This window comes from Amblyomma americanum, chromosome 7 (assembly GCF_052857255.1).
Source record: "Amblyomma americanum isolate KBUSLIRL-KWMA chromosome 7, ASM5285725v1, whole genome shotgun sequence".
NCBI lineage: Eukaryota > Metazoa > Arthropoda > Arachnida > Ixodida > Ixodidae > Amblyomma > Amblyomma americanum.
In genome coordinates, this window is record NC_135503.1 from 106104022 (window position 1) to 106125226 (window position 21205).

A 21205-nucleotide genomic window follows, 5' to 3' on the forward strand; every position below is an offset into this window, starting at 1 on the left:
CCACATTCGCCTGAAAATAGCCATGACGTTCGCACGTGAGGCTACTTTTCTCTTGAAAAACTTAAAAAATCCGCCCAGCTGATTCTACACGACTTCCTGCCGTACATCTGTTCACTTGCAAACCACTCCGTTGCCCTGAGAGAGCATCGCTATATCCTCATTGTGTTGCATGCCCTATGTCCATTTTACCTAGGATATCATGAATCCCCAATTGTCTTCTAACAAACTCTGCTGTCTACCTGCCACTTAACGCTACGCCTATCATTTTCCCTCCCCCAGTTCACTGCAGTGCTCTCTGTTTATTTCAACATTTTTAGTCAGCCTCAAAGTTTCTGTCCCTGAGTCCCTATGCGTGTCACCTATTGTTTCGGGAGTTTTTCTTGCTTTCAGGCAGTGCACTGTTTGTGCAGGTTAAGGGCTTTGCTAAACTAGTTACAAAGAGATAAGCGCACCTTCCCTTTCCGCGTTGTTTCGATCTACGTCCGGAATACGACCCTAAAATGCCTGAGTCGTTCGTACTTGAGTTCTGAAGTCTGTAAAAAATATCCTCTGCAGTTTCCTGTTATCCTAGTCCACAACTTTTTCACTTTTCATTTCCTCCGAATGGAGAACAGGCACGTCCGAAATATTGGATGCATTAATATCTTTGCTTTCGTTGTACTATTTCCGAGTGGCCTTGTCCTTCTTTGTGCCACATCCAAAGTAGCCAGCCGCTTTTTACCCCGCACTTGTTTTCTAATTCCATCAGTTTATTTTTTTTTCATTTCAAACATTTTCAATCGCATTCATAGAGCAGTTGCGTACGCCCGACCTAAGTTTCCTTTTTCTATCGTTTTGCTGTGTCTCTAGATTTCTAAAAGACGCTGAAAGATCAGCTTTTTGCAGGATTGTGTTGCTGCGCTGTTGCAGCTAATTCAAGTCTCGGAGATTAGCTTCTGTGTTAGTAACTTCTTTCGTTAAGCCGTGACAGATACTCTGTGATTCTGTCTTAAATTCCCACGTCATTTTATCCTGAATTAAAGTTCTATATTCACCATGGCACACGGTTTTCTTCGCACGATCAAACGCCAACATAGTGCGCACATCCAAGTGCAAGATTTAAGGATTCATATCCCTAGCAAGCAAAACTACATCATGTACTCAAGCTTCCTAGTGAATTCAAGCAGGTTAACTGTCATTCGCACCACAAGCATCGGATGGAAGGCACACCTAGTGGAGGCCTATTCTTATGTCACGTTGCGTTTCGGTGCTCATGGTCAGAGTATCTCGTTTGGGTAATTGCGATCAGAAACGTTTGCATTTCCTCTTTTCAACCACTCTGACACCTCTAACGATAAGCACTGTTTCTCAGTCAATGAAATCTCATCACAAAAGTGTACTGTACATTTAACAGTGACGTGAACTTAATTTTATTTGACTTGCTTGGCCATGCAAACCAATAACGTCAGCTTTCGCGGTTATTTTCAGGGCTTCCTCGAGTTCCTTTTCGGTGCAGGAAACATGGCAGGAAGTTACATAGGAGGCTGCCTTATCGACGTAAGTAGCTGTAGAAAAGAACAAATAAGTGTGCTTAAACTAAGCTCAAAAAGCGATTCTTTTTATTGTTATGAGAAAGGCTGAAATTTTTACTAATAAAAACAGGATAAATAACACCAATTTACGCAATTGACTCTTACCTGAATAAGCTGTCAAAGACAGTGATTTTCGCTGAAATGGTTAAAAGAAAGAACCAGTGCGTGATTGCAAGACGAGATAACAGATGACAAAGATATCATGCAGACCTTGAGTTTAAAAGAGATTACCACGAGTGTACCATTGAACATCTTGGTTTGAAGCGTTGCAACGCGCACCTCGAGAACACACGTAAACAAAACAAAGAACTGCAGCAGAACTTATATGCTAATTCATTGCTTCCTGATGCCTTTCAAGGAAGCGCTATGCAAAATGCTACGCGCCTGAGGTTCATGCATATCACTTATTGTAGTTTTGCAGTCATTCTGCTACACGACGTTCAGCTTGAAATGGGAACTGTGCGCTCGAAATACATCGAATGTGCACTGCGGGCAAGCCGCGATGATATTGGCTAATCACTTTGTGACGCTATCGGAGCACACCGCCACGCCATGAAAACCGCTTGCCGTCGGATTGTCAAGTTGTTGGTCACTTTCGACGAACCTGTCATGCAGAAAGGCGTTTAGACGTTGTAGTTTCGGGGTATCTGGTGATGAGGCACTGTCAGTTCTGTCGACACATTGGCAGACTTTGGTGAAGTAGCGGAGGTTGCGTACCTCCAGCAGCACGTCTGTAAGCCTGCTCCGTAGAATGAGCAACGACCTTGCAGAGCCCTCTCATTCATGTAGTGGCGACTTCAAAGAAAAATTATGTTAGCGTTATCCGCAGGTGCATTGCAGTGTACAAGGAGCGGCAGGCTGCATGGTACAGTTCTTTTAGTTTGTGTAAACCTCAGTGATCGTAGCCATAGCAATATTTCTTTATCACTGGCTCGAGTCATGCACCAGATAGATTGGAGGGTGGGGTAGTCAACAAGGCTTTCAAACGCATGTCTGAAGCATTTACTTAAGGGAGTATTCTGGTGCCGTACGGCTTATCAAGTACGTAAATAAACATGCTCTGCAAGCGACATACTTTGCTTTCCACGGAAGCTTAGGGGGACTCCGAAATCGGTCTGTTGTCCAGAACGCTTTCCTTCAATCAGAAAGTACTTATGACGTCCGCTGGAAGCACAAACACTGATGAAAGCTGTGAGAGAGGTTCCTTCACTGCTTTCTTAGCAGAAGGAGGTTGAAGTTTGGTCCCAGAGCCCTCGTTTCTAAAAGATCTGATGAATGCGTGCTTCGTGGCCTTTGCACTATGCAGAATCCAGGGGGCTTGAACATAGACACATACGATAAAAAGACTTAGAACGACAACAGGCTGAAATACTTGCTAATAACTTGCAATAAAACGCCCAGGAAATGGACTTCGATGAAGCCAATGATCGAAGACGAGGATAAAGTCAACAGCGTTCTGTGCAATACCACTTTCTTAGAATAAAGAAAAGCTGTAAATATTACAATTATTGATGACATGCGGCATTGTCCATCGCTTCACAGTGCGCGAAAGACGGGTACTCAAGAAAATTGTTGTACATCGGACGTGCGAAAAACGTTTTGTTGCCGTGCATATTATTTACACGCTAAGATCGAAAAATAATATAACAGAATCCTTACGACAAAGGCAAACTTGAAATTATATCACGCAAAAACACACAGGAACCATATGTCCGATTCAGGAACTAAGCATCTGCTTCTAACATAGATACAAATGGCTGTGTCACGCATGTGTCTCTCCTTTTTCATAAATCAAAGGCCTCATCTATATTGATGGTCAATTTATCTCCATGTGCTGACAATATAACAGTTCTTTGAATAATTATTCTGCATCTACGGCTACCTGTGGCACAATGTGCGGAGAGATGACATAAAGCGCCGTTTAGAAAGAGTTCTCATTCAACCGAACTTTAACACCGCGCCGCCAGTTTTGCGTAAAAGAATTTGAATAACAAGGTTAATCTCATACTCTGCACAGGAATTGCATGGCATGAATGGGACTTGTGCTTTACCCTACATATAAGAAAAATTCATCGCGATTCCTACCAACACATCTTTTAACTTCGACACAATTGAGGTTCATCTTTAGTACAGAAGATCCTGCGAATAATTCAAACTAACAGCTGTCTTAATGTCGAGTGGTTTGATCACAATAACATCCCGAAAATAGCGACTTATGCACATATTGCCCTACGTTGTATCATGCGTAGGTGCACGATGCTTTTTCAAAACTCCGCTGTTCTGTCGTCACAAGGAAAGAAATTGTTCGGCAAAGTGATGAAGGAACATGACATATGCATGAAGCAAAACACATACTCAGGCAAGTCATATGTATCGCCGCTAGAAGCAGAGGTAATGTTCCTGGTCCGGACAGGATGATTCCAGTTTACTTGTGCGTAATATTATGTTCTTATTTTTTGTTACCATTTTTTTGGCTGTTCGGTTTTGCTGACTGTTTATTTCGCACTAGAAAATAATTCAGTTCCGTTGAGAGTCAGCCGGCGTCCTATGTAACTTTTTTTTCCTGCGCCCTCGTCTTTCTTGTATTGTGCATCAATAAACTTGCTCCAAGTCTTGATGCTATCTACATTTCTGTCGTCACTTAATCAAATCCGGCCACGAACGGCTCAAGTAAAAAGCGCCAGAAGGAATCAGTCTGTAATGATGTCACTATTTAAAAACGTGCCGATGAAAGAAGAGAAATCCATAGCCAAAGAGAGTGTTTTCGAACTACATTTCACACTGTTTGTGCAGTCTTTCGCTTGCCAGGAAGAGACACTAAGAATGAATATTGACTACGTCAACCAGTATAAGCCATAAAAATGAGCATAAAAACTTATACCCCCTTATGTGAAAGGAAAAATGAAGTAAGCTCTCTTTGCATTTTTGCACGTTCCTGCACTTCGGTGCAGGCGAGGTGCAAAAGCGCCCGTGTGCTTTGCGAAGTTCGCGAGCATTAAATAACCCCACGTGATCAGCTTTCCAGTCAGGGCGTCGATTGAATAGAATCTGATAGCCTCAGGACATGATGCCACAAATAAAATAAAACACTCAAAAGGCACACACCTAATTTTGTTTTTTTCTAGGTTTGGTGCTATCCGCTGCCGTTCATTGTGATCGGCGTCATCGCAGTATCAACATTTCCCTTTATTGCGGTCCTACGCCGAAGACTAGACAGTGATTCTGGTAATTTTGTACGTCCATAAATGCACGTCACTTTGCTGTTGTATGCAAACGAAATAATGTGAAGTATTCTGAGTAATGCAATGATGCTTTGATATTAGCGGCTTTTTGTCATCTCTTAAGTACACTTTCTATTCATACCTTTTGTTGTGCGTTCGGCTGGATACTCTGAATAAGTGCTAATAAATTGGGTACCCGAGGGGACAATGACACAAATAAGGTTTACATGCATGCCCTAGTTTTTGACTTCTAAACCACGGCTGCTTGAAAACACGCCAGCGGCAGCTTAATATAACGATTCATTTCCGTAGTCATTCAAATGACGCTTTGTAATTCGCAACAGTGGACTGTGAGGGCAAGTCTAATGCCGACTGGGCAGAGCGGATTGCTTGTCGAGCAGAGGGCGAGCCTATCAGTAGCAATAGACAAAAGCAGAAAAGAGGAAAAAAAGATTCAGACACTACGGCGCAGTTCATTATTATTTTCACTCTATAGCCTTCAGGCTTCCGTTGTGCAAAAAATCTGGCGCCGGTGGCGTCGATGTTGTCGCCAAAAAATCTACCTCATTAGGGTAGCCAAGGTGGCCGCCCTATCTACTCAGGGTGGTCGCCCTATGGTCAACCTGGGCACAACATTCTGCTAGGCTCGCGCAACCCTCCATGGCCGATAAATGGGCCGGTCACGTGGCTTCCATAGCCAACAATTCTTGGCGAATGTATCTTTTGCGGAAAGAATTTATGAACGCATTTTTTTGCTTTCAATCAATATAACCGCGAATATCTCGTCATCAGGCTTGCAGCTCTTTTGTAAAATTGTTTCTGCAATCGTAAAAAATGTTCTCCATTGGTTTTCTAAGGCAGTCTTAAATGTTCGACGCAAGCGATGGAAAACCTTTAAAAGAGATATCTTGCAACTAATGCAAAGAATGAGCTCTCACCTTAATATTTGGATAGCAGTTCCTTACAGCATCCCAATATTAAAAATTGTTGTCCCACAATGCTGGACTTGTGTACTCTTGCTCAAATATCTTCAGGCAAACGTTTTTCGCTTCAGGAGCCATCACAACGCCAATAAAGACCAAAGGGCGTGGAAGTGTAAGCAGAACGTTAGTGCTCGCAGCAGAGAAGCTTGATGTTTGACGTGTGCTTTGAATGATCGGCTTCTCGCGGTATTCAAGCAGCATCAATTTCACTACAAACCTGCGCTGTGGCCTGAACACTTTTGACGGGATGAGGGGGGGTGCACATATTTCTTAGTCAAATGACCTAGCAGCGGTATGAGGGCTCCCAAGGTTCTATGAAAGTAAAGAAGAAAATGACCAATTCCGCATATATTGGCATTAATCCATTAACGCTATCGCGTCATGCCCTTAAAGGGGGAGTTTATGTATCTCCTCTGATTTTTAAAACCTGGATGCTGGTTTGCAAAAAGTTGAACTTCACTGCAAACTGTTTGCCTGAAATCCTCTGTAAAACATCCAAGTACAGCGTTTGGCACTATCTCACTGTTAGTTTACAAGAAAATTGTCTTTCTTTCAGAGAGCAAGCAGCCTTGCCTAACTGCAGATGAAGAAAGGATCAACTATTGGTGGTTACTTCTTGACCCCGTTTTCATTGCCGATATGATAACTCTTACAATGGTATGGATCATCCTCGGATTCAACGAGCCTACCTTGGAGCCAAGCATCAAACAAGTAAGTACCACGTATAATTGTATTCATGTATTCTAGAGATTGACGAACAGAAACGTTAGAATTAATGAGCAGCTTCTATACCCCCGCCCCAGATAAGCTTCACAAACTCGGTGAAATTAAGCGCTCACTTCATTTTTTATTTGCATGTGCATTTCTCGCAGAACAGTTGGTGAGTAACCAATAAAAGATTAAAGCCAAGGGAGTTCATCGAAAAGGAAACGCTGATATCCACGCTGGTGTTATGATCCATGTGAAGAGAGAGGTACTATCGAGGACAGAAGTGTACCGGACGAACGACCGAACGCATAAACTATGCGACTGGTGGCAGTAGATTTTTGTACCGCTTTGAAAATTCCCGCTAGAAGGTACAGTTGCCTTGTCATGTCCGTTGAACGCCGTTCGAATTCATTAGCTTCATACGCGAAGCAGCGCTACCGCAGCCCGCAGCAGTGAGCTGTTGGTGAATTCAGAAAAGAAACGCTGGTCCGGCGCCTTATCAGAGCAGAAGCACAAGCAGGGCCGCATATGCCAGCCTGTCGACTCATCGTTCAGCGGCTTCTCGCAACAAGCACAAGGGCGGCATAGGGGACACTTCCAGAAAAACACCCCATGAAGCACGAAATGGACGTGCCATTTTCGCTCTACTAAATTACACTTGTAACGCAAATTTGCATTTAATTCATCTACTGGGCCTCATGGCACTTCTGTCTCTGATAGTACAATTGGCCATTACTTGTATATCGCAGTGATAAAGCATACAAGCCAGCAGCCTGAGCGATTGTATTCAAAAACCCTTCATACAATACCTGCATATCACATGTAGCCGTGGTGATAGGTTGGGAAAATTACTGCAAATTGAGCACATATTATACTGTGAATATTGCAGGCAGTACAGAAAGGGAAGATCTCGGTAGTATGCAGACGCTGTTAAGCGCTGAAATAATCGCATGTAGTCTGTCTTAAATCGCGAAGCTGGGCGTTGAGGTCAGATTGATGACTGTGTGTCTTTGGCGCATTTCTTTGTCTTTTGCAGTTTAATCTGAGCTCCTCTGAGACCGGCATGGTTTACACGGTCCAGTATGGATTTTATGCTTGCGGATGCATTATTGCAGGACTCATCAGCCATTTTAAGGTAGGCTGTGTTAGCCAAAACACGAAAGTTGCAGTTGCACAGCAAATTATTAGCAACGTTCACTCCACATACTTCTTCAAATTCGACAAAGGTATTGTTTCTACCACCAGCGACTATCAGAACCACTCCTCATCTATATCGGACGCTGTCCGACTGAGCCGCAAATTTTCCGAAAGGCTCCATTGTGTGCGGTGCTTTTAATGACAAATGAGCAGCTTTTTCACCTTAAGTATATCAAGAACGAAACAAGATGTTTCTCGTAAATTCTCAAGAACATATCACAGACTATCTCGTAGTTTTCTGGACAGTGATATGTTTTCAAAGCAAAATAGCGTGGCTAATGTAATTCTAGGAACTTTGATATCACACATACACCTCCTAAGCGCTAAACATTATTTGACTTGCTCCTGAAGTTTATTACTATCTTGCTTCCATCGAGATTTTTCGCTCACGGCGAACCCCGACGACATGGTCAGGATCGATGTCGATGACGCGGCCTTTTCTGTTACACGGCACCTTTAACGCTATCGATATAAAATAAAATATTCCTCTAAACAACGCTCATAATCGACTTGCACACCCTTTCTGTGTGATAAAGTTTTAGCAACTCAGGACCCCGAGGAGTCTGAACAGAGAGTAGTGCCGAAATCATATACATTCTAATGAATATTGATATTAATGCTGCGAATACCAAAAGCTGTTTGTTTCTTATAAATCGCTTCCAATAAAATATAAGCTGGCGTTCTCTTTCGTCCGTAATGCCTTGCAGGGGGATGCCTGGTACATGGTTCTCGGCCAGTTCACCTGCACTGCAGCGTTCCTTGTCATGGCGCCGGTGTCATTTGTTGCCAGTGAACGGTAGGCTTTCCTTCGATCGCGCAAACATCAGAAGTGATAATCTATTCATTCATGATAATACAATGCCTTTTTTACAAAATGTATGTCATCTACTTCTGTGCTTTAAGCAATAAGAATGCTCGTTGTGCCCGAAACTACCTGAAGCCAACGCGGCAATCGCGCCATGTTCATGGCATGATAAAGGTCCGCAGCTCTTGCCTTACAATCGCGTCCAAATGCTTTTGTGAGCAAAACAGTGCTTGTCTTCAAAGGTTCGCTTCAAAACGCTAGTAGATGCGCATCTCTGGCTTTAAAGCATGTTTCGTAGCTGAGCAAATGGAATTCTCTGGAGTGTTCTGCATTGATTTCGAATTTCTGAAACTATTACACCCATATTTGAATCACAATACCGTTTGAGCGTATTATCTATTCAAATTTCTCTCATGTTAGCAAAGCATCAGAACGATTCCTTAATTTTCTATGTATCTAGATTGGAAACAATCCGTGTCCTCTCTAAAACGCTCACGATAGCCTATATAGCCCAGTACTAGTAGTCACAGTATTTACCTTTCGCTGCGATTTAATTTGCAGAAGCTCACGAAAATTAATGAGAGGGGCTCAAAGCCGGCCACGGCGGCCATGTTTCGATGGAGGGGAGACGCAAAAGGCGCCCGTGGGCTGTGCGATGTCATGGCACCTTAGGGATCTCCAGGGGGTCAAAATTATTCTGAAGCCCTCCACTACAGCACCTACTTCTTTCTTTCCTTGCTCAGTCCCTCCTTTGTCATTCCTTCTCTTACGGCACGATTCAAGTGTCCGCCAAGATATGTGAGACAGTTACTGCCTCAATTCCTTTCCTCAAAGCCAATTTTTTTTTTGCATCTGAAGGGTTGTTATCAACTTAACTAATAAACTAGTAATTCTAGCCTAGTAAACAAATGTGCTGACAAACATCGTAAGCTAACGCTCGTTTTTATTTATAGGCTCCGCGTTAATGAATCTGAAACGCCGTGGAACGAACTGTGATGCACAGCCACCGATATGCCTGTATGTGCCGCACCAATATCGGTGTCGGGAACGCTCACAGTGAAAGATGTCTACTGGGCGCGTGTGCTGCACTCTGAGCGGTGCATTCTTTTTGCTCAGCGAAATACACTCTCACAACAATTACGCCCATATATGTGTAAGAAGGGAGTAAGCTGTCATCCAGAGAAACCCGTTTTCTAAATGTGTGTACGCTAGAGGTAAGTTTACTCCCCATTTTACTTCTTTCTGTTTGGAGTTTCGGATGCGGCACTGGAGGAAATGGGCCTTCATGAATAGTTCTAGCTTCAGCAGCGGAACTGGCAGAGCCGCTGCATGCGTGCTCAAGGATGCGCATTCAGGCGTCATAAATTGCGTGTTTTCAACGGACCCGCAAAATCTTTGTGAGCAGGAATTGAGAAACTTCCTCTTTTAATACAAAAATACCAATAAAAAGAAGCTGAATAATGAAACCACTGAAATACGCTAACCTATTCGTGGGGCTCGGCAAATGCATCCGCCAGAGTTCCGCCGATAAGTCTTTGCAGTGTTCTCCTTGGCACTTCGCTTCCTCACGCTCGGCAATTTGAACACTGTCTTTTGCAAATGCGCTTCATACATTGTAACTTATGAGTGTATAGTTGTACGCCAGTTGGGAGCCTATAGTAATGATGAACTGCAGCAAAATACATGGTACGGAGACTGCAGGGAACCCAAACCACCTTGTGCTGTTTTTGTCTGGTGGTGATGATACATAATTTATTCAATGAAGAGCTTGCCGATTTTCAGAATAGGAAGGAGATCTTATCATTGGGCTCGTACGGCATTAGCTGCACCCGGTGAATCAACTGCCTTTCGTCCTTTTTTCTTGATCTGGACAACTTGTCTCCCACTGCTCAGGTTGTAGGCGTCTCCACCCGGTGTCTTGTGGGGCTAATTTCTACTATCACAGAATTTAAAGCGCGAGTAGTGAGTTCAGACTATAGCGACTAAACTATTCTAGAGTTGCAAACATCGTTTCAGGCAGCAGTAGGAAATTTGGCTTCAAAGGTTTTCTACCTGCGCAGCGCAGGTATTCACATAGCCAAAATATATATTTATTCGTAATTGCATCGAGCTGATGCCTACCAAATTGCATACGCATTTATAATCTAACATGCGAAGCGAGTACCAGCACAACTAGACGCAGGCTAATGATGTAGCTGCTTTGTACACCGCATGGAGCAGGCAATAGATATTTTCAGAAGTTACAGGTAGAACGTTATTCACAATGAGTTTTGTTTTTCAGCAGCGCAGGGGACAAAATACGAGAGAAGTGCACAGACACGGCGCTCAGTGCAGTTGTGTTGTCCTTTGTCCCCTGCGCTGCTGAAAAACAATGTCAAACCAACTTGTCCAAGCTTCTATAGTATCACAATGAGTAAAATCGTGTTTTACACGTAACGCTTTCATTTCAGGAAGCTTTGGAATGTTTACATGGGCAAAATGCTGAATGGCAGCGCCGTGTCTGTGCACTTGTCTTGACCTTTGTCCCCTGCGCTGCTGAAAAACAATGTCAAACCAACTTGTCCAAGCTTCTATAGTATCACAATGAGTAAAATCGTGTTTTACACGTAATGCTTTCATTTCAGGAAGCTTTGGAATGTTTACATGGGCAAAATGCTGAATGGCAGCGCCGTGTCTGTGCACTTGTCTTGACCTTTGTCCCCTGCGCTGCTGAAAAACAATGTCAAACCAACTTGTCCAAGCTTCTATAGTATCACAATGAGTAAAATCGTGTTTTACACGTAATGCTTTCATTTCAGGAAGCTTTGGAATGTTTACATGGGCAAAATGCTGAATGGCAGCGCCGTGTCTGTGCACTTGTCTTGACCTTTGTCCCCTGCGCTGCTGAAAAACAATGTCAAACCAACTTGTCCAAGCTTCTATAGTATCACAATGAGTAAAATCGTGTTTTACACGTAATGCTTTCATTTCAGGAAGCTTTGGAATGTTTACATGGGCAAAATGCTGAATGGCAGCGCCGTGTCTGTGCACTTGTCTTGACCTTTGTCCCCTGCGCTGCTGAAAAACAATGTCAAACCAACTTGTCCAAGCTTCTATAGTATCACAATGAGTAAAATCGTGTTTTACACGTAATGCTTTCATTTCAGGAAGCTTTGGAATGTTTACATGGGCAAAATGCTGAATGGCAGCGCCGTGTCTGTGCACTTGTCTTGACCTTTGTCCCCTGCGCTGCTGAAAAACAATGTCAAACCAACTTGTCCAAGCTTCTATAGTATCACAATGAGTAAAATCGTGTTTTACACGTAATGCTTTCATTTCAGGAAGCTTTGGAATGTTTACATGGGCAAAATGCTGAATGGCAGCGCCGTGTCTGTGCACTTGTCTTGACCTTTGTCCCCTGCGCTGCTGAAAAACAATGTCAAACCAACTTGTCCAAGCTTCTATAGTATCACAATGAGTAAAATCGTGTTTTACACGTAATGCTTTCATTTCAGGAAGCTTTGGAATGTTTACATGGGCAAAATGCTGAATGGCAGCGCCGTGTCTGTGCACTTGTCTTGACCTTTGTCCCCTGCGCTGCTGAAAAACAATGTCAAACCAACTTGTCCAAGCTTCTATAGTATCACAATGAGTAAAATCGTGTTTTACACGTAATGCTTTCATTTCAGGAAGCTTTGGAATGTTTACATGGGCAAAATGCTGAATGGCAGCGCCGTGTCTGTGCACTTGTCTTGACCTTTGTCCCCTGCGCTGCTGAAAAACAATGTCAAACCAACTTGTCCAAGCTTCTATAGTATCACAATGAGTAAAATCGTGTTTTACACGTAATGCTTTCATTTCAGGAAGCTTTGGAATGTTTACATGGGCCAAATGCTGAATGGCAGCGCCGTGTCTGTGCACTTGTCTTGACCTTTGTCCCCTGCGCTGCTGAAAAACAATGTCAAACCAACTTGTCCAAGCTTCTATAGTATCACAATGAGTAAAATCGTGTTTTACACGTAATTCTTTCATTTCAGGAAGCTTTGGAATGTTTACATGGGCCAAATGCTGAATGGCAGCGCCGTGTCTGTGCACTTGTCTTGACCTTTGTCCCCTGCGCTGCTGAAAAACAATGTCAAACCAACTTGTCCAAGCTTCTATAGTATCACAATGAGTAAAATCGTGTTTTACACGTAATGCTTTCATTTCAGGAAGCTTTGGAATGTTTACATGGGCAAAATGCTGAATGGCAGTGCCGTGTCTGTGCACTTGTCTTGACCTTTGTCCCCTGCGCTGCTGAAAAACAATGTCAAACCAACTTGTCCAAGCTTCTATAGTATCACAATGAGTAAAATCGTGTTTTACACGTAATGCTTTCATTTCAGGAAGCTTTGGAATGTTTACATGGGCAAAATGCTGAATGGCAGCGCCGTGTCTGTGCACTTGTCTTGACCTTTGTCCCCTGCGCTGCTGAAAAACAATGTCAAACCAACTTGTCCAAGCTTCTATAGTATCACAATGAGTAAAATCGTGTTTTACACGTAATGCTTTCATTTCAGGAAGCTTTGGAATGTTTACATGGGCAAAATGCTGAATGGCAGCGCCGTGTCTGTGCACTTGTCTTGACCTTTGTCCCCTGCGCTGCTGAAAAACAATGTCAAACCAACTTGTCCAAGCTTCTATAGTATCACAATGAGTAAAATCGTGTTTTACACGTAATGCTTTCATTTCAGGAAGCTTTGGAATGTTTACATGGGCAAAATGCTGAATGGCAGCGCCGTGTCTGTGCACTTGTCTTGACCTTTGTCCCCTGCGCTGCTGAAAAACAATGTCAAACCAACTTGTCCAAGCTTCTATAGTATCACAATGAGTAAAATCGTGTTTTACACGTAATGCTTTCATTTCAGGAAGCTTTGGAATGTTTACATGGGCAAAATGCTGAATGGCAGCGCCGTGTCTGTGCACTTGTCTTGACCTTTGTCCCCTGCGCTGCTGAAAAACAATGTCAAACCAACTTGTCCAAGCTTCTATAGTATCACAATGAGTAAAATCGTGTTTTACACGTAATGCTTTCATTTCAGGAAGCTTTGGAATGTTTACATGGGCAAAATGCTGAATGGCAGCGCCGTGTCTGTGCACTTGTCTTGACCTTTGTCCCCTGCGCTGCTGAAAAACAATGTCAAACCAACTTGCCCAAGCTTCTATAGTATCACAATGAGTAAAATCATGTTTTGCACGTAATACTTTCATTTCAGGAAGCTTTGGAATGTTTACATGGGCCAAATGCTGAATGGAATTGGTACATCATCAATATTTATCTGCGCCTACAGTCACGTTCTCAGCCACGTAATGTAAGTACAACACATTCCTTCGCACACTTCAAAAGAGCAAAGTAACAAAGCTTTTTAGCATTAGTTTCCCTGTAATTTAACGGCTTCCATGCTGCGCCAGACAGCTGGAGATTTTCCAACTGACTCTCCACTATGTTAAGCCCTTGGCGCTGGAATATCGGTCGGAAGTGGTTCACGAATTTCAGATATTGCCCTGACGCGGATCGAGAATATTCCTGCGGGGCCAGTGACATAAAAGCGATGTGAAGCTTAACAGTATACCCAGAAACCGCAGAATAAAAATCTAGTTCATAACATTCTGGCTGCATAAATAGTTGACTATTTATTTACTGCTTACAGTGTCGTAAAAGATTGAAAGCCCAAGTTGGACAACAAATTCGTTTGCTGGTTCAAAGAGGCATCAAAATTTGAGAACCAAAAATTTTCACAGTTTTGTCACAGACGAGACTTTTTACATCCGCGGCACACACGCTACCTTCCCAACTTTGATGGCAGTGAAGAACAATCGTTATCTTCAAATCATGCTTTTCACTGACAATTTTTTTTCTCACTTTGCTTCATTTCATTCGCCACAAAATTAACCGTTTAACTTTTAAATGTCAGAATGTCAGCACATTTTAACCGCCATAAACTACTGAACATCAGTCACCCGGGAACCCTTGAGTGCAAAGAGGGGAAAAATGTTGGTCCTTATAGACATCGATTCGTCAGGAATGAAACTGACGTTGAGAGGTCACTTCTGTGACACACTGACCAGTGAACTGCCAATGGTGGCTGTTTCCAGATTTTGAGCAGCGCATCTGCCGGGCGTTGAAACCGGGCGTTGAAGCGTTTTCATGATCTCGACAGATTGCGTTTTCATATCTTGCCTTGCGCGAAGATGGCAAAAAGCTCGTCACACTTTTGGCGTATGTCTCAGCAGTTATGAAACATTAATGATAGAGGTCATGTCATGTTGTGCCTGCTATATTATTTTGAACTGCTGAGCGCCCTTTTAGTGACCTACTGACCACGTTGAGCACGTGGCAACCCTTCGAATACATGCACTGCGTTTTTTTTTACTTGAAAAATTGAGTCGAGAAAAAGGGGGCAGTTACACAACATAAAAAATTTAAAAGAAATTTAGACATGTTTTATAGCTTTGCTGTCTTGAAAAAAATATTTTTGTGCGCTGAAAGCACCTGAAAAAAGTTGAATGAGAAACTCGCAAAATAAAGTCACGAATTTTTTTACATCCTGGAGGCAAAGACTGTTTACGTACTAAAAGCCACTTGCACATCTTCTTTCAGGCGCAGCGGATATCCGAACAACATCCGCACTAATGGTTTCGTCTCCAGCTCTGTTTTCTCGTTCCTTGTTGTCGGGTGAGTGACCTGTAATATATTGCGGATTTGAATTAGGGACTTACAAAGATTTCCACTTTTTTTTTTTGACAGGGCTATCCTGACACCGCCCATTGCGGGTTACGTGTACGATACATTTGGTTATCAAAATGCGTGTCTGGCTCTCAGCTGTCTCCTCGGTGCGTGGGTAAGTGCTGCTTACGCAAAAATTTCTGCAGCTCAGTATGGCTGCATGGCTGTAGAGTGTGTTGGCTCGTTTGATCCCACTGCTGATAACTTAAAAATATGTTTTAAATGAACGCTTTTCTAGCGATTTCGTTCATCTCTCTTTCATCCGATCCTCCCGTCCGTCCTGTGAATACAGAGGCCAAAGACAAGCCGCAATTAGCAGTAATGAATGAATTTGAATAGACCTTGAGAATCGCTAAGCTTATATGTGGAGCTAAATGTACTGAAAATTAGCTTTTCACACATAAATATGTATACTATAAAGAAACATCCTGTTCACTGCACGTTTGCGGCCACGAACTGCGAAATGTATCGAAATCAGGTTATAGCAAAAATTAATGGGCTTCCTGGTTTCTTTCGCGGTCTAGAGGAGGTAGTTAAGCTTGTGTGGACGCGATGCCTATAACCATTTCATCCTGTTTAGAAGAGAGACAACTACGCAGATAGCATTTTCAGGAATTTTGACGCGGCATCGTCTAACCGCCAATCCGCGGCCAAAAATACTTCAAATTCCCACCTTACGTACCGACCGAACTCTACCCTACAACACTGTCACCTGTCAACCCACCCTCCACATACCACCTCTGCTTCTCTACAACTGTCTCCACTCGCAGCTGCTAGCATTCTCTCTCAACATACAACGCTTTCAACAGAGATGTTCTCTCCGCTTGTCCTAGTTAAACTCAAGAGCAAGAAATGAGCGTAGGCTGGGCACGTAATTCGAGGACTAGATAACCGCTAGTCCTTAAGGGTAACAGAGTGGATTCCAACAGATGGCCAGCGTAGCAGGGGGTGGCAGGATATTAGGTGAGCAGATGAGATTAAGAAGTTTGCGTGGATATAGTAGCCGCAGCTGCAAAAGGACAGGGTCATTTGGAGAGACATCAGGGATACCTTTGACCTACAGTGGAAGTAGTCCCACTGATGATAATGATGACTAGGGAGCTCGGCTAAGGAGCCGGAGTGCCCGGGTTTGAACCCAGCTTTGAGCGGCGCGTTTCGATGGTGGCGAAACACATTAGGGGCTGTGCTCTGCGATGTCTGTGCACAATAAAGATCTCCAGGTAGTGAAAATTATTGCGGAGCCCTCGATTACGGCACCTTTTTCTATTTTCTTCTTTCACTCCCAGCTCCCTCCCTTCCCTCAAGGTACAGTTGGAAGAAAGTGAGACAGTTATTGCGCCTTTCATTTCCTTATAACAAATCTCTTTCTCTCCGCATGTTTGGACTGTCTTCCACGAGCAGCCAATTATACTTAGAGGTGCGGGCCTGGACACACTTTTCTTATTTCTTTTTAGTCCCGATATAATCTTTGTCTTCCACAACCCGTTATCACATCTTCTCAGGTCAGATGAGATGAAAGGAGTCTGGCTGGGGTCGCACCCCGGCATGCGGTTTTCTGCTATACGGAGCAATTTTTTCTAGTTCTTTTGTTTTCGCCTCCTGGTGCAAAATGATCAGTTTTGCTATGAACTGGTTCTTTTATGCTTCGATTGGTTTAAGCCTGTAGTGCATATGCGATGCAGGCTGTGGCTATATTTTACATTTTTTTTAGGACAACCACAATCTAAGGAATTCCTCTCCGTACTTCGCCTCCTCTCGAAGCTGCGCCTGATGCGAATATTGCGACGACTCAGGCCTCACGGAAAGAGCCCTTTGCAACGCTTCCTCGATCGCCGAAACACCTGTGGCAGAGAGTCCGGTGCAAAATAACGGAGGCTTAAGTGATGGTTTCAGCTTCCCGCTCGTCCCGCAGGTTGACGTAAAAAATTGCCAGGCACATACGCCCAACTAATACAAATCGCCGCCGAAGACGTGTACCGGCGACCGCCACCATCATTTGCACGGAGTTGCACCCCACTAAAACACAGACGTGAGTGTTCGCGGCCCTTGCAACGCCATCTAATAGCACAGCCGTCATTACCGCACTAGGTTGAATCCTGGCCGCTCCGGCCGCATCTCCATTCAGGCGCAGTCCTACAGGTACCCGTGTGCTGCGCAATGTCAGCGCATATTCAAGTACCCCGGGTGGTAAAAGTATATTCGGAATCTTTCATTACGGCCCCCACAAAAAAGAGACAGTTACTCCGCGTTTGTTTTCCTCAAAACGAATTTTTACTTTCTTCTGCATGCACTTAGTTCACGCTTTGAAGTAGTGGGAGCACCGAATTTTCAGCTCCTTTATTTGCTGATAACAGTGTGAAGAGGCTGAGAAACGCCAGAACTCGAGGATATATGTCGATCCAAGCGTTGCATAATTTACAACAGCTCTATTTTTCACCACAATTTCCACAACCCTTGGACTGTCACTTGAGAGCACAAAATTTCGACACCAATTCCGCGCCTGCGCCGACCTCTGACCGGTTCAGTGCTCCGTCATCTTTTGCAAGCACAAGTCACTTGCGGTGGTTTTCCTTATTATCGCTAGAAGCAAAGAATGAGAAAGCACTTCATTCAGAAACTTGTGGTTTTGCATCGAGTATGTCTCGTTTTACATTAGACCACGAGAGCTGGGCCCATTTAAAACAAATTTCTCTGTAACAAATTACCTGCAGCCCACTGGGCCATATATTCTTATATATGTCATTTCTGCATACCGCTATCACTAAGAAAAAAAGGAGAGTGGTATTCCCTATACCAGTTTATGCTCCGAGGAAAAACAAACTTTCGGTGTCCAAGGAAATGGAGTGGCGGAAGCATATTGGATTGAAAAACATTTATTTCGTCAAAATGCAGACGCAGATGGTCCGTGCTATATGGCCTCCAGCCCATGGCTAGCGGCGACGTTAGCATCCCACTCGGTTGCCAAGGCTTGATGCCCGTGTCCGAGCTGACCAGAACGGACTCCCATTGCTCAAGAGAAGGAATTTGTACTAGACGCTACAGTGGAGGTTCTTCTTTACATTGCCATACTATGTGATCACATGTGGCTGTTTAACCACAGAACCTGCACTCGGGGTTAGTCATTCGGGTGCCTATTCGCCAATGGATATGGGATAAGAAAGGACCTAGCTTTTAGGCGTCTCCACGCGGTCTCTTGCAAGTTATGCAACGCTTTCTCAGGTGGTGGAAATCTGTGCCTCTACAATTTGGAGTGGCTTGTAATATCGGGGAAAGATGCCATCCCCTCTTTGGAGTAATCTATGGATACGGACGACCCACCGACTCCGTTGACGAAACCTCGAACCATGTTGTGGGCCGCCTCGTTTCTGGGATTCCTCGAGTGAGGCCGCCACCATATCACCTCTGTTTCTTTATAAAGTTGCCTGGTCATTTTAAGTTTCTTTTGTGCCGCAGTCGAGATTATTCCCCCCCCCCTCCCCCCTCAAAGCTACGGGCGGGCAATTTGAAATCCGAGAAAATTCTATCCTCGTCAGTGCTAGCTATGACTAGTGACACAGCTGCCTCTTCTGCTGTTTCTGAAGATCCGACCTCGAGGCCGGCAGCCGCCGGTGCACGTCCACCTCCGCCAGCGCGAACGCTCGGCTTAATGTGTATTCTGCCACGTCTACATAAGCAGCGCCTTGGTCCGTCCGGTATTTTTTGTGTGTAGCTATTGCCCTAGCTTCCTTCCTTCCTTCCTTCCTTCCTTCCTTCCTTCCTTCCTTCCTTCCTTCCTTCCTTCCTTCCTTCCTTCCTTCCTTCCTTCCTTCCTTCCTTCCTTCCTTCCTTCCTTCCTTCCTTCCTTCCTTCCTTCCTTCCTTCCTTCCTTCCTTCCTTCCTTCCTTCCTTCCTTCCTTCCTTCCTTCCTTCCTTCCTTCCTTCCTTCCTTCCTTCGTGGTGTGAAGCGTGCATAGGCTTTGGCAGCGGTGTGATCCGTAGTCCATTTTTTTTGAGCTTTGGTATCTGTGTTATGTGTTCGCGGGTGGAAGTTCTACGTCTAACCCAACGCGCTCTGGTAGGGCTCTGCCTGCCTTGGTGCGCTTAAGCCATTTTGTTAATTCTTCCCCGTGAGGTGAGCCCCCTGTAGCTCCTCCACTCTGTTATGTATTCCCAGTGCCAGGAGTCATTCTGTCGACGTTGAGTTCGGCAGCCCCAAGGTTACCTTGTATGCTTACCTACTTATCCCCTCGGCTTTGCCTTTTTCCGCGACATCTAGCTTGGGGTATGACAGTGCATACATCATCCTGCTCAGGACAAAAGCTTGCACAGTCTGGCACAGGTCTCTTTTTTTTACCCCTCTCTTGCCTTTTGCGACTCTTCTAAATAACCTAATTGACATGTTAACTGATGTTTTCAGCTCTTCCAGGGTTTCTTTTTTTTTCTTAGCTTGTAAATACGGTCCCAAGATCGTTATGGTCAACACCTTCTTGATAGGAAGTCCCCCCACACACACGTTAAGCGGAGATATGGCGCTTGTGTCCTGGCACCACGACCTCTGGGTTGTCTCTGATGACCATAAGCTACGATTTTGGGTGTGTGCTTTACCTGCGAGCTCTGCGATAGTGTCTACCGTGCTTTGCCACGGTTCCTCTATCTGACCACCGCTCCCACTGGTGGACCAGAGAGTGTATCTTTTCTTCAAATAAAACCAAAGCGCAATGCATATCAAAGAGATAGCTGACGACCGGTGAGCTACGTGACTGTCGCAGCAGGAATCCAGAATGTCAGCAAGGGTTTAAAGAAGAACCCCTTCGATTCGCGTCTACGTCCGATTAACGACTTTTTTAATTTTCTGGGCGCGTAAGATGGCCGTGTTTCACAGCAATGTATCTCGGTCGCGTCTACTTCCAGTAGAAAATACCCGACGCCATGGCTCAGTGCTCACGGTGCTAAGCTGTTGAGCTTTTTGCGCCGGATAAAATCCCGGCCGCTGCAGCCGCGTTTTCATGGACGCGAAAGGTAAAGCACGCATCTATGCTAATACATGCCAGTGCGTGTCAAACAAACCCCACAGGTGGAAACTCATCCGATGCCAGTTTTTACCGTTCCTCACTGTCTTCCTTCTTTCACTCCTTCCTTCATGTCTTTTTCCAGGGTTCAGGTGTCTATCAAGAACCGAGGAAGTTATTGCCCGTTGCCTTTCCTTACAACCATTTCATGCATTTAAATACCAACAATGAAGGCTTGGCGCATATCAGTGGTTTTTTATTTGCAAATGGGGCTAAAAATTCCCACTGCTTTAGGAAACACACGCTTTACACTCGTTTTGTGACCGACTTAAAAGGAGCTCGACCTGTATTTTGTATATTATAAGCTTATCTAAAGAAATGCCTTCTCCTGATATCATTTCATAACTTGTCCGCTTGTTTTTGAAGTGAATATGTTATTTCTTATTGTGTAATTTGCAGATTCCAGCCACTTTCGCTGTGTGGTTTCATACTGCCTGCAAGACATCGGGGTCTGCTAGGATCAGCGCTTCCGGGACTACTTGAATATAAAGGCTTTGACTCATCAACGGGATCACAATAAATTAAGTCTAAAGGAATATTTCATCTCTCATGGGCTCTCCTACCAAATGGAGAAGCGCTTTTCATATTGAAGACTACTCAAAGAAGGAAGTCGTACTGTATTTAATAAAAATCATGCGCGAATTATCAACAATACATTGGCTAGTTTTTCACTAGTAAATAGTTGAGACCGGTAAGAGGCCATAAATATAAGTAGCGAAATACTTCACTCTTAGACACAATCACGGGGGAAGACTATTTAAGAGTGGAAACTCCGCTATCTGCGGCGACCAGAAAGGTTACAAGCCCGCGGAGCCACTATCATTCTGGCGGCGCTTGGCGGCCTGGAAATTACCGCCTTTTCGGTTGCCAAGGCAACCGATCGAGCGTGTTGCTCCCGTTCGGCCGCGCGCGCCTGATTTCTATAGA

The 21205-nt window shown here is 44.2% G+C and overlaps 1 protein-coding gene across 1 annotated transcript in view; it reads left to right on the forward strand.

Moving 5' to 3' along the window:
- The window catches only part of LOC144097372 (MFS-type transporter SLC18B1-like), a 32621-nt gene extending 11809 nt beyond the window's left edge, over window positions 1-20812 (forward strand). The window contains exons 5-13 of the mRNA XM_077630107.1: window positions 1468-1536; window positions 4697-4796; window positions 6332-6486; window positions 7520-7618; window positions 8388-8476; window positions 13720-13815; window positions 15105-15179; window positions 15252-15345; window positions 20678-20812. Coding sequence (XP_077486233.1) covers window positions 1468-1536; window positions 4697-4796; window positions 6332-6486; window positions 7520-7618; window positions 8388-8476; window positions 13720-13815; window positions 15105-15179; window positions 15252-15345; window positions 20678-20761 — 861 coding nt within the window. The 3' untranslated portion in view covers window positions 20762-20812. The remainder of the gene's footprint in view (window positions 1-1467; window positions 1537-4696; window positions 4797-6331; window positions 6487-7519; window positions 7619-8387; window positions 8477-13719; window positions 13816-15104; window positions 15180-15251; window positions 15346-20677) is intronic.
- The last annotated feature ends 393 nt before the right edge of the window (window positions 20813-21205 follow it).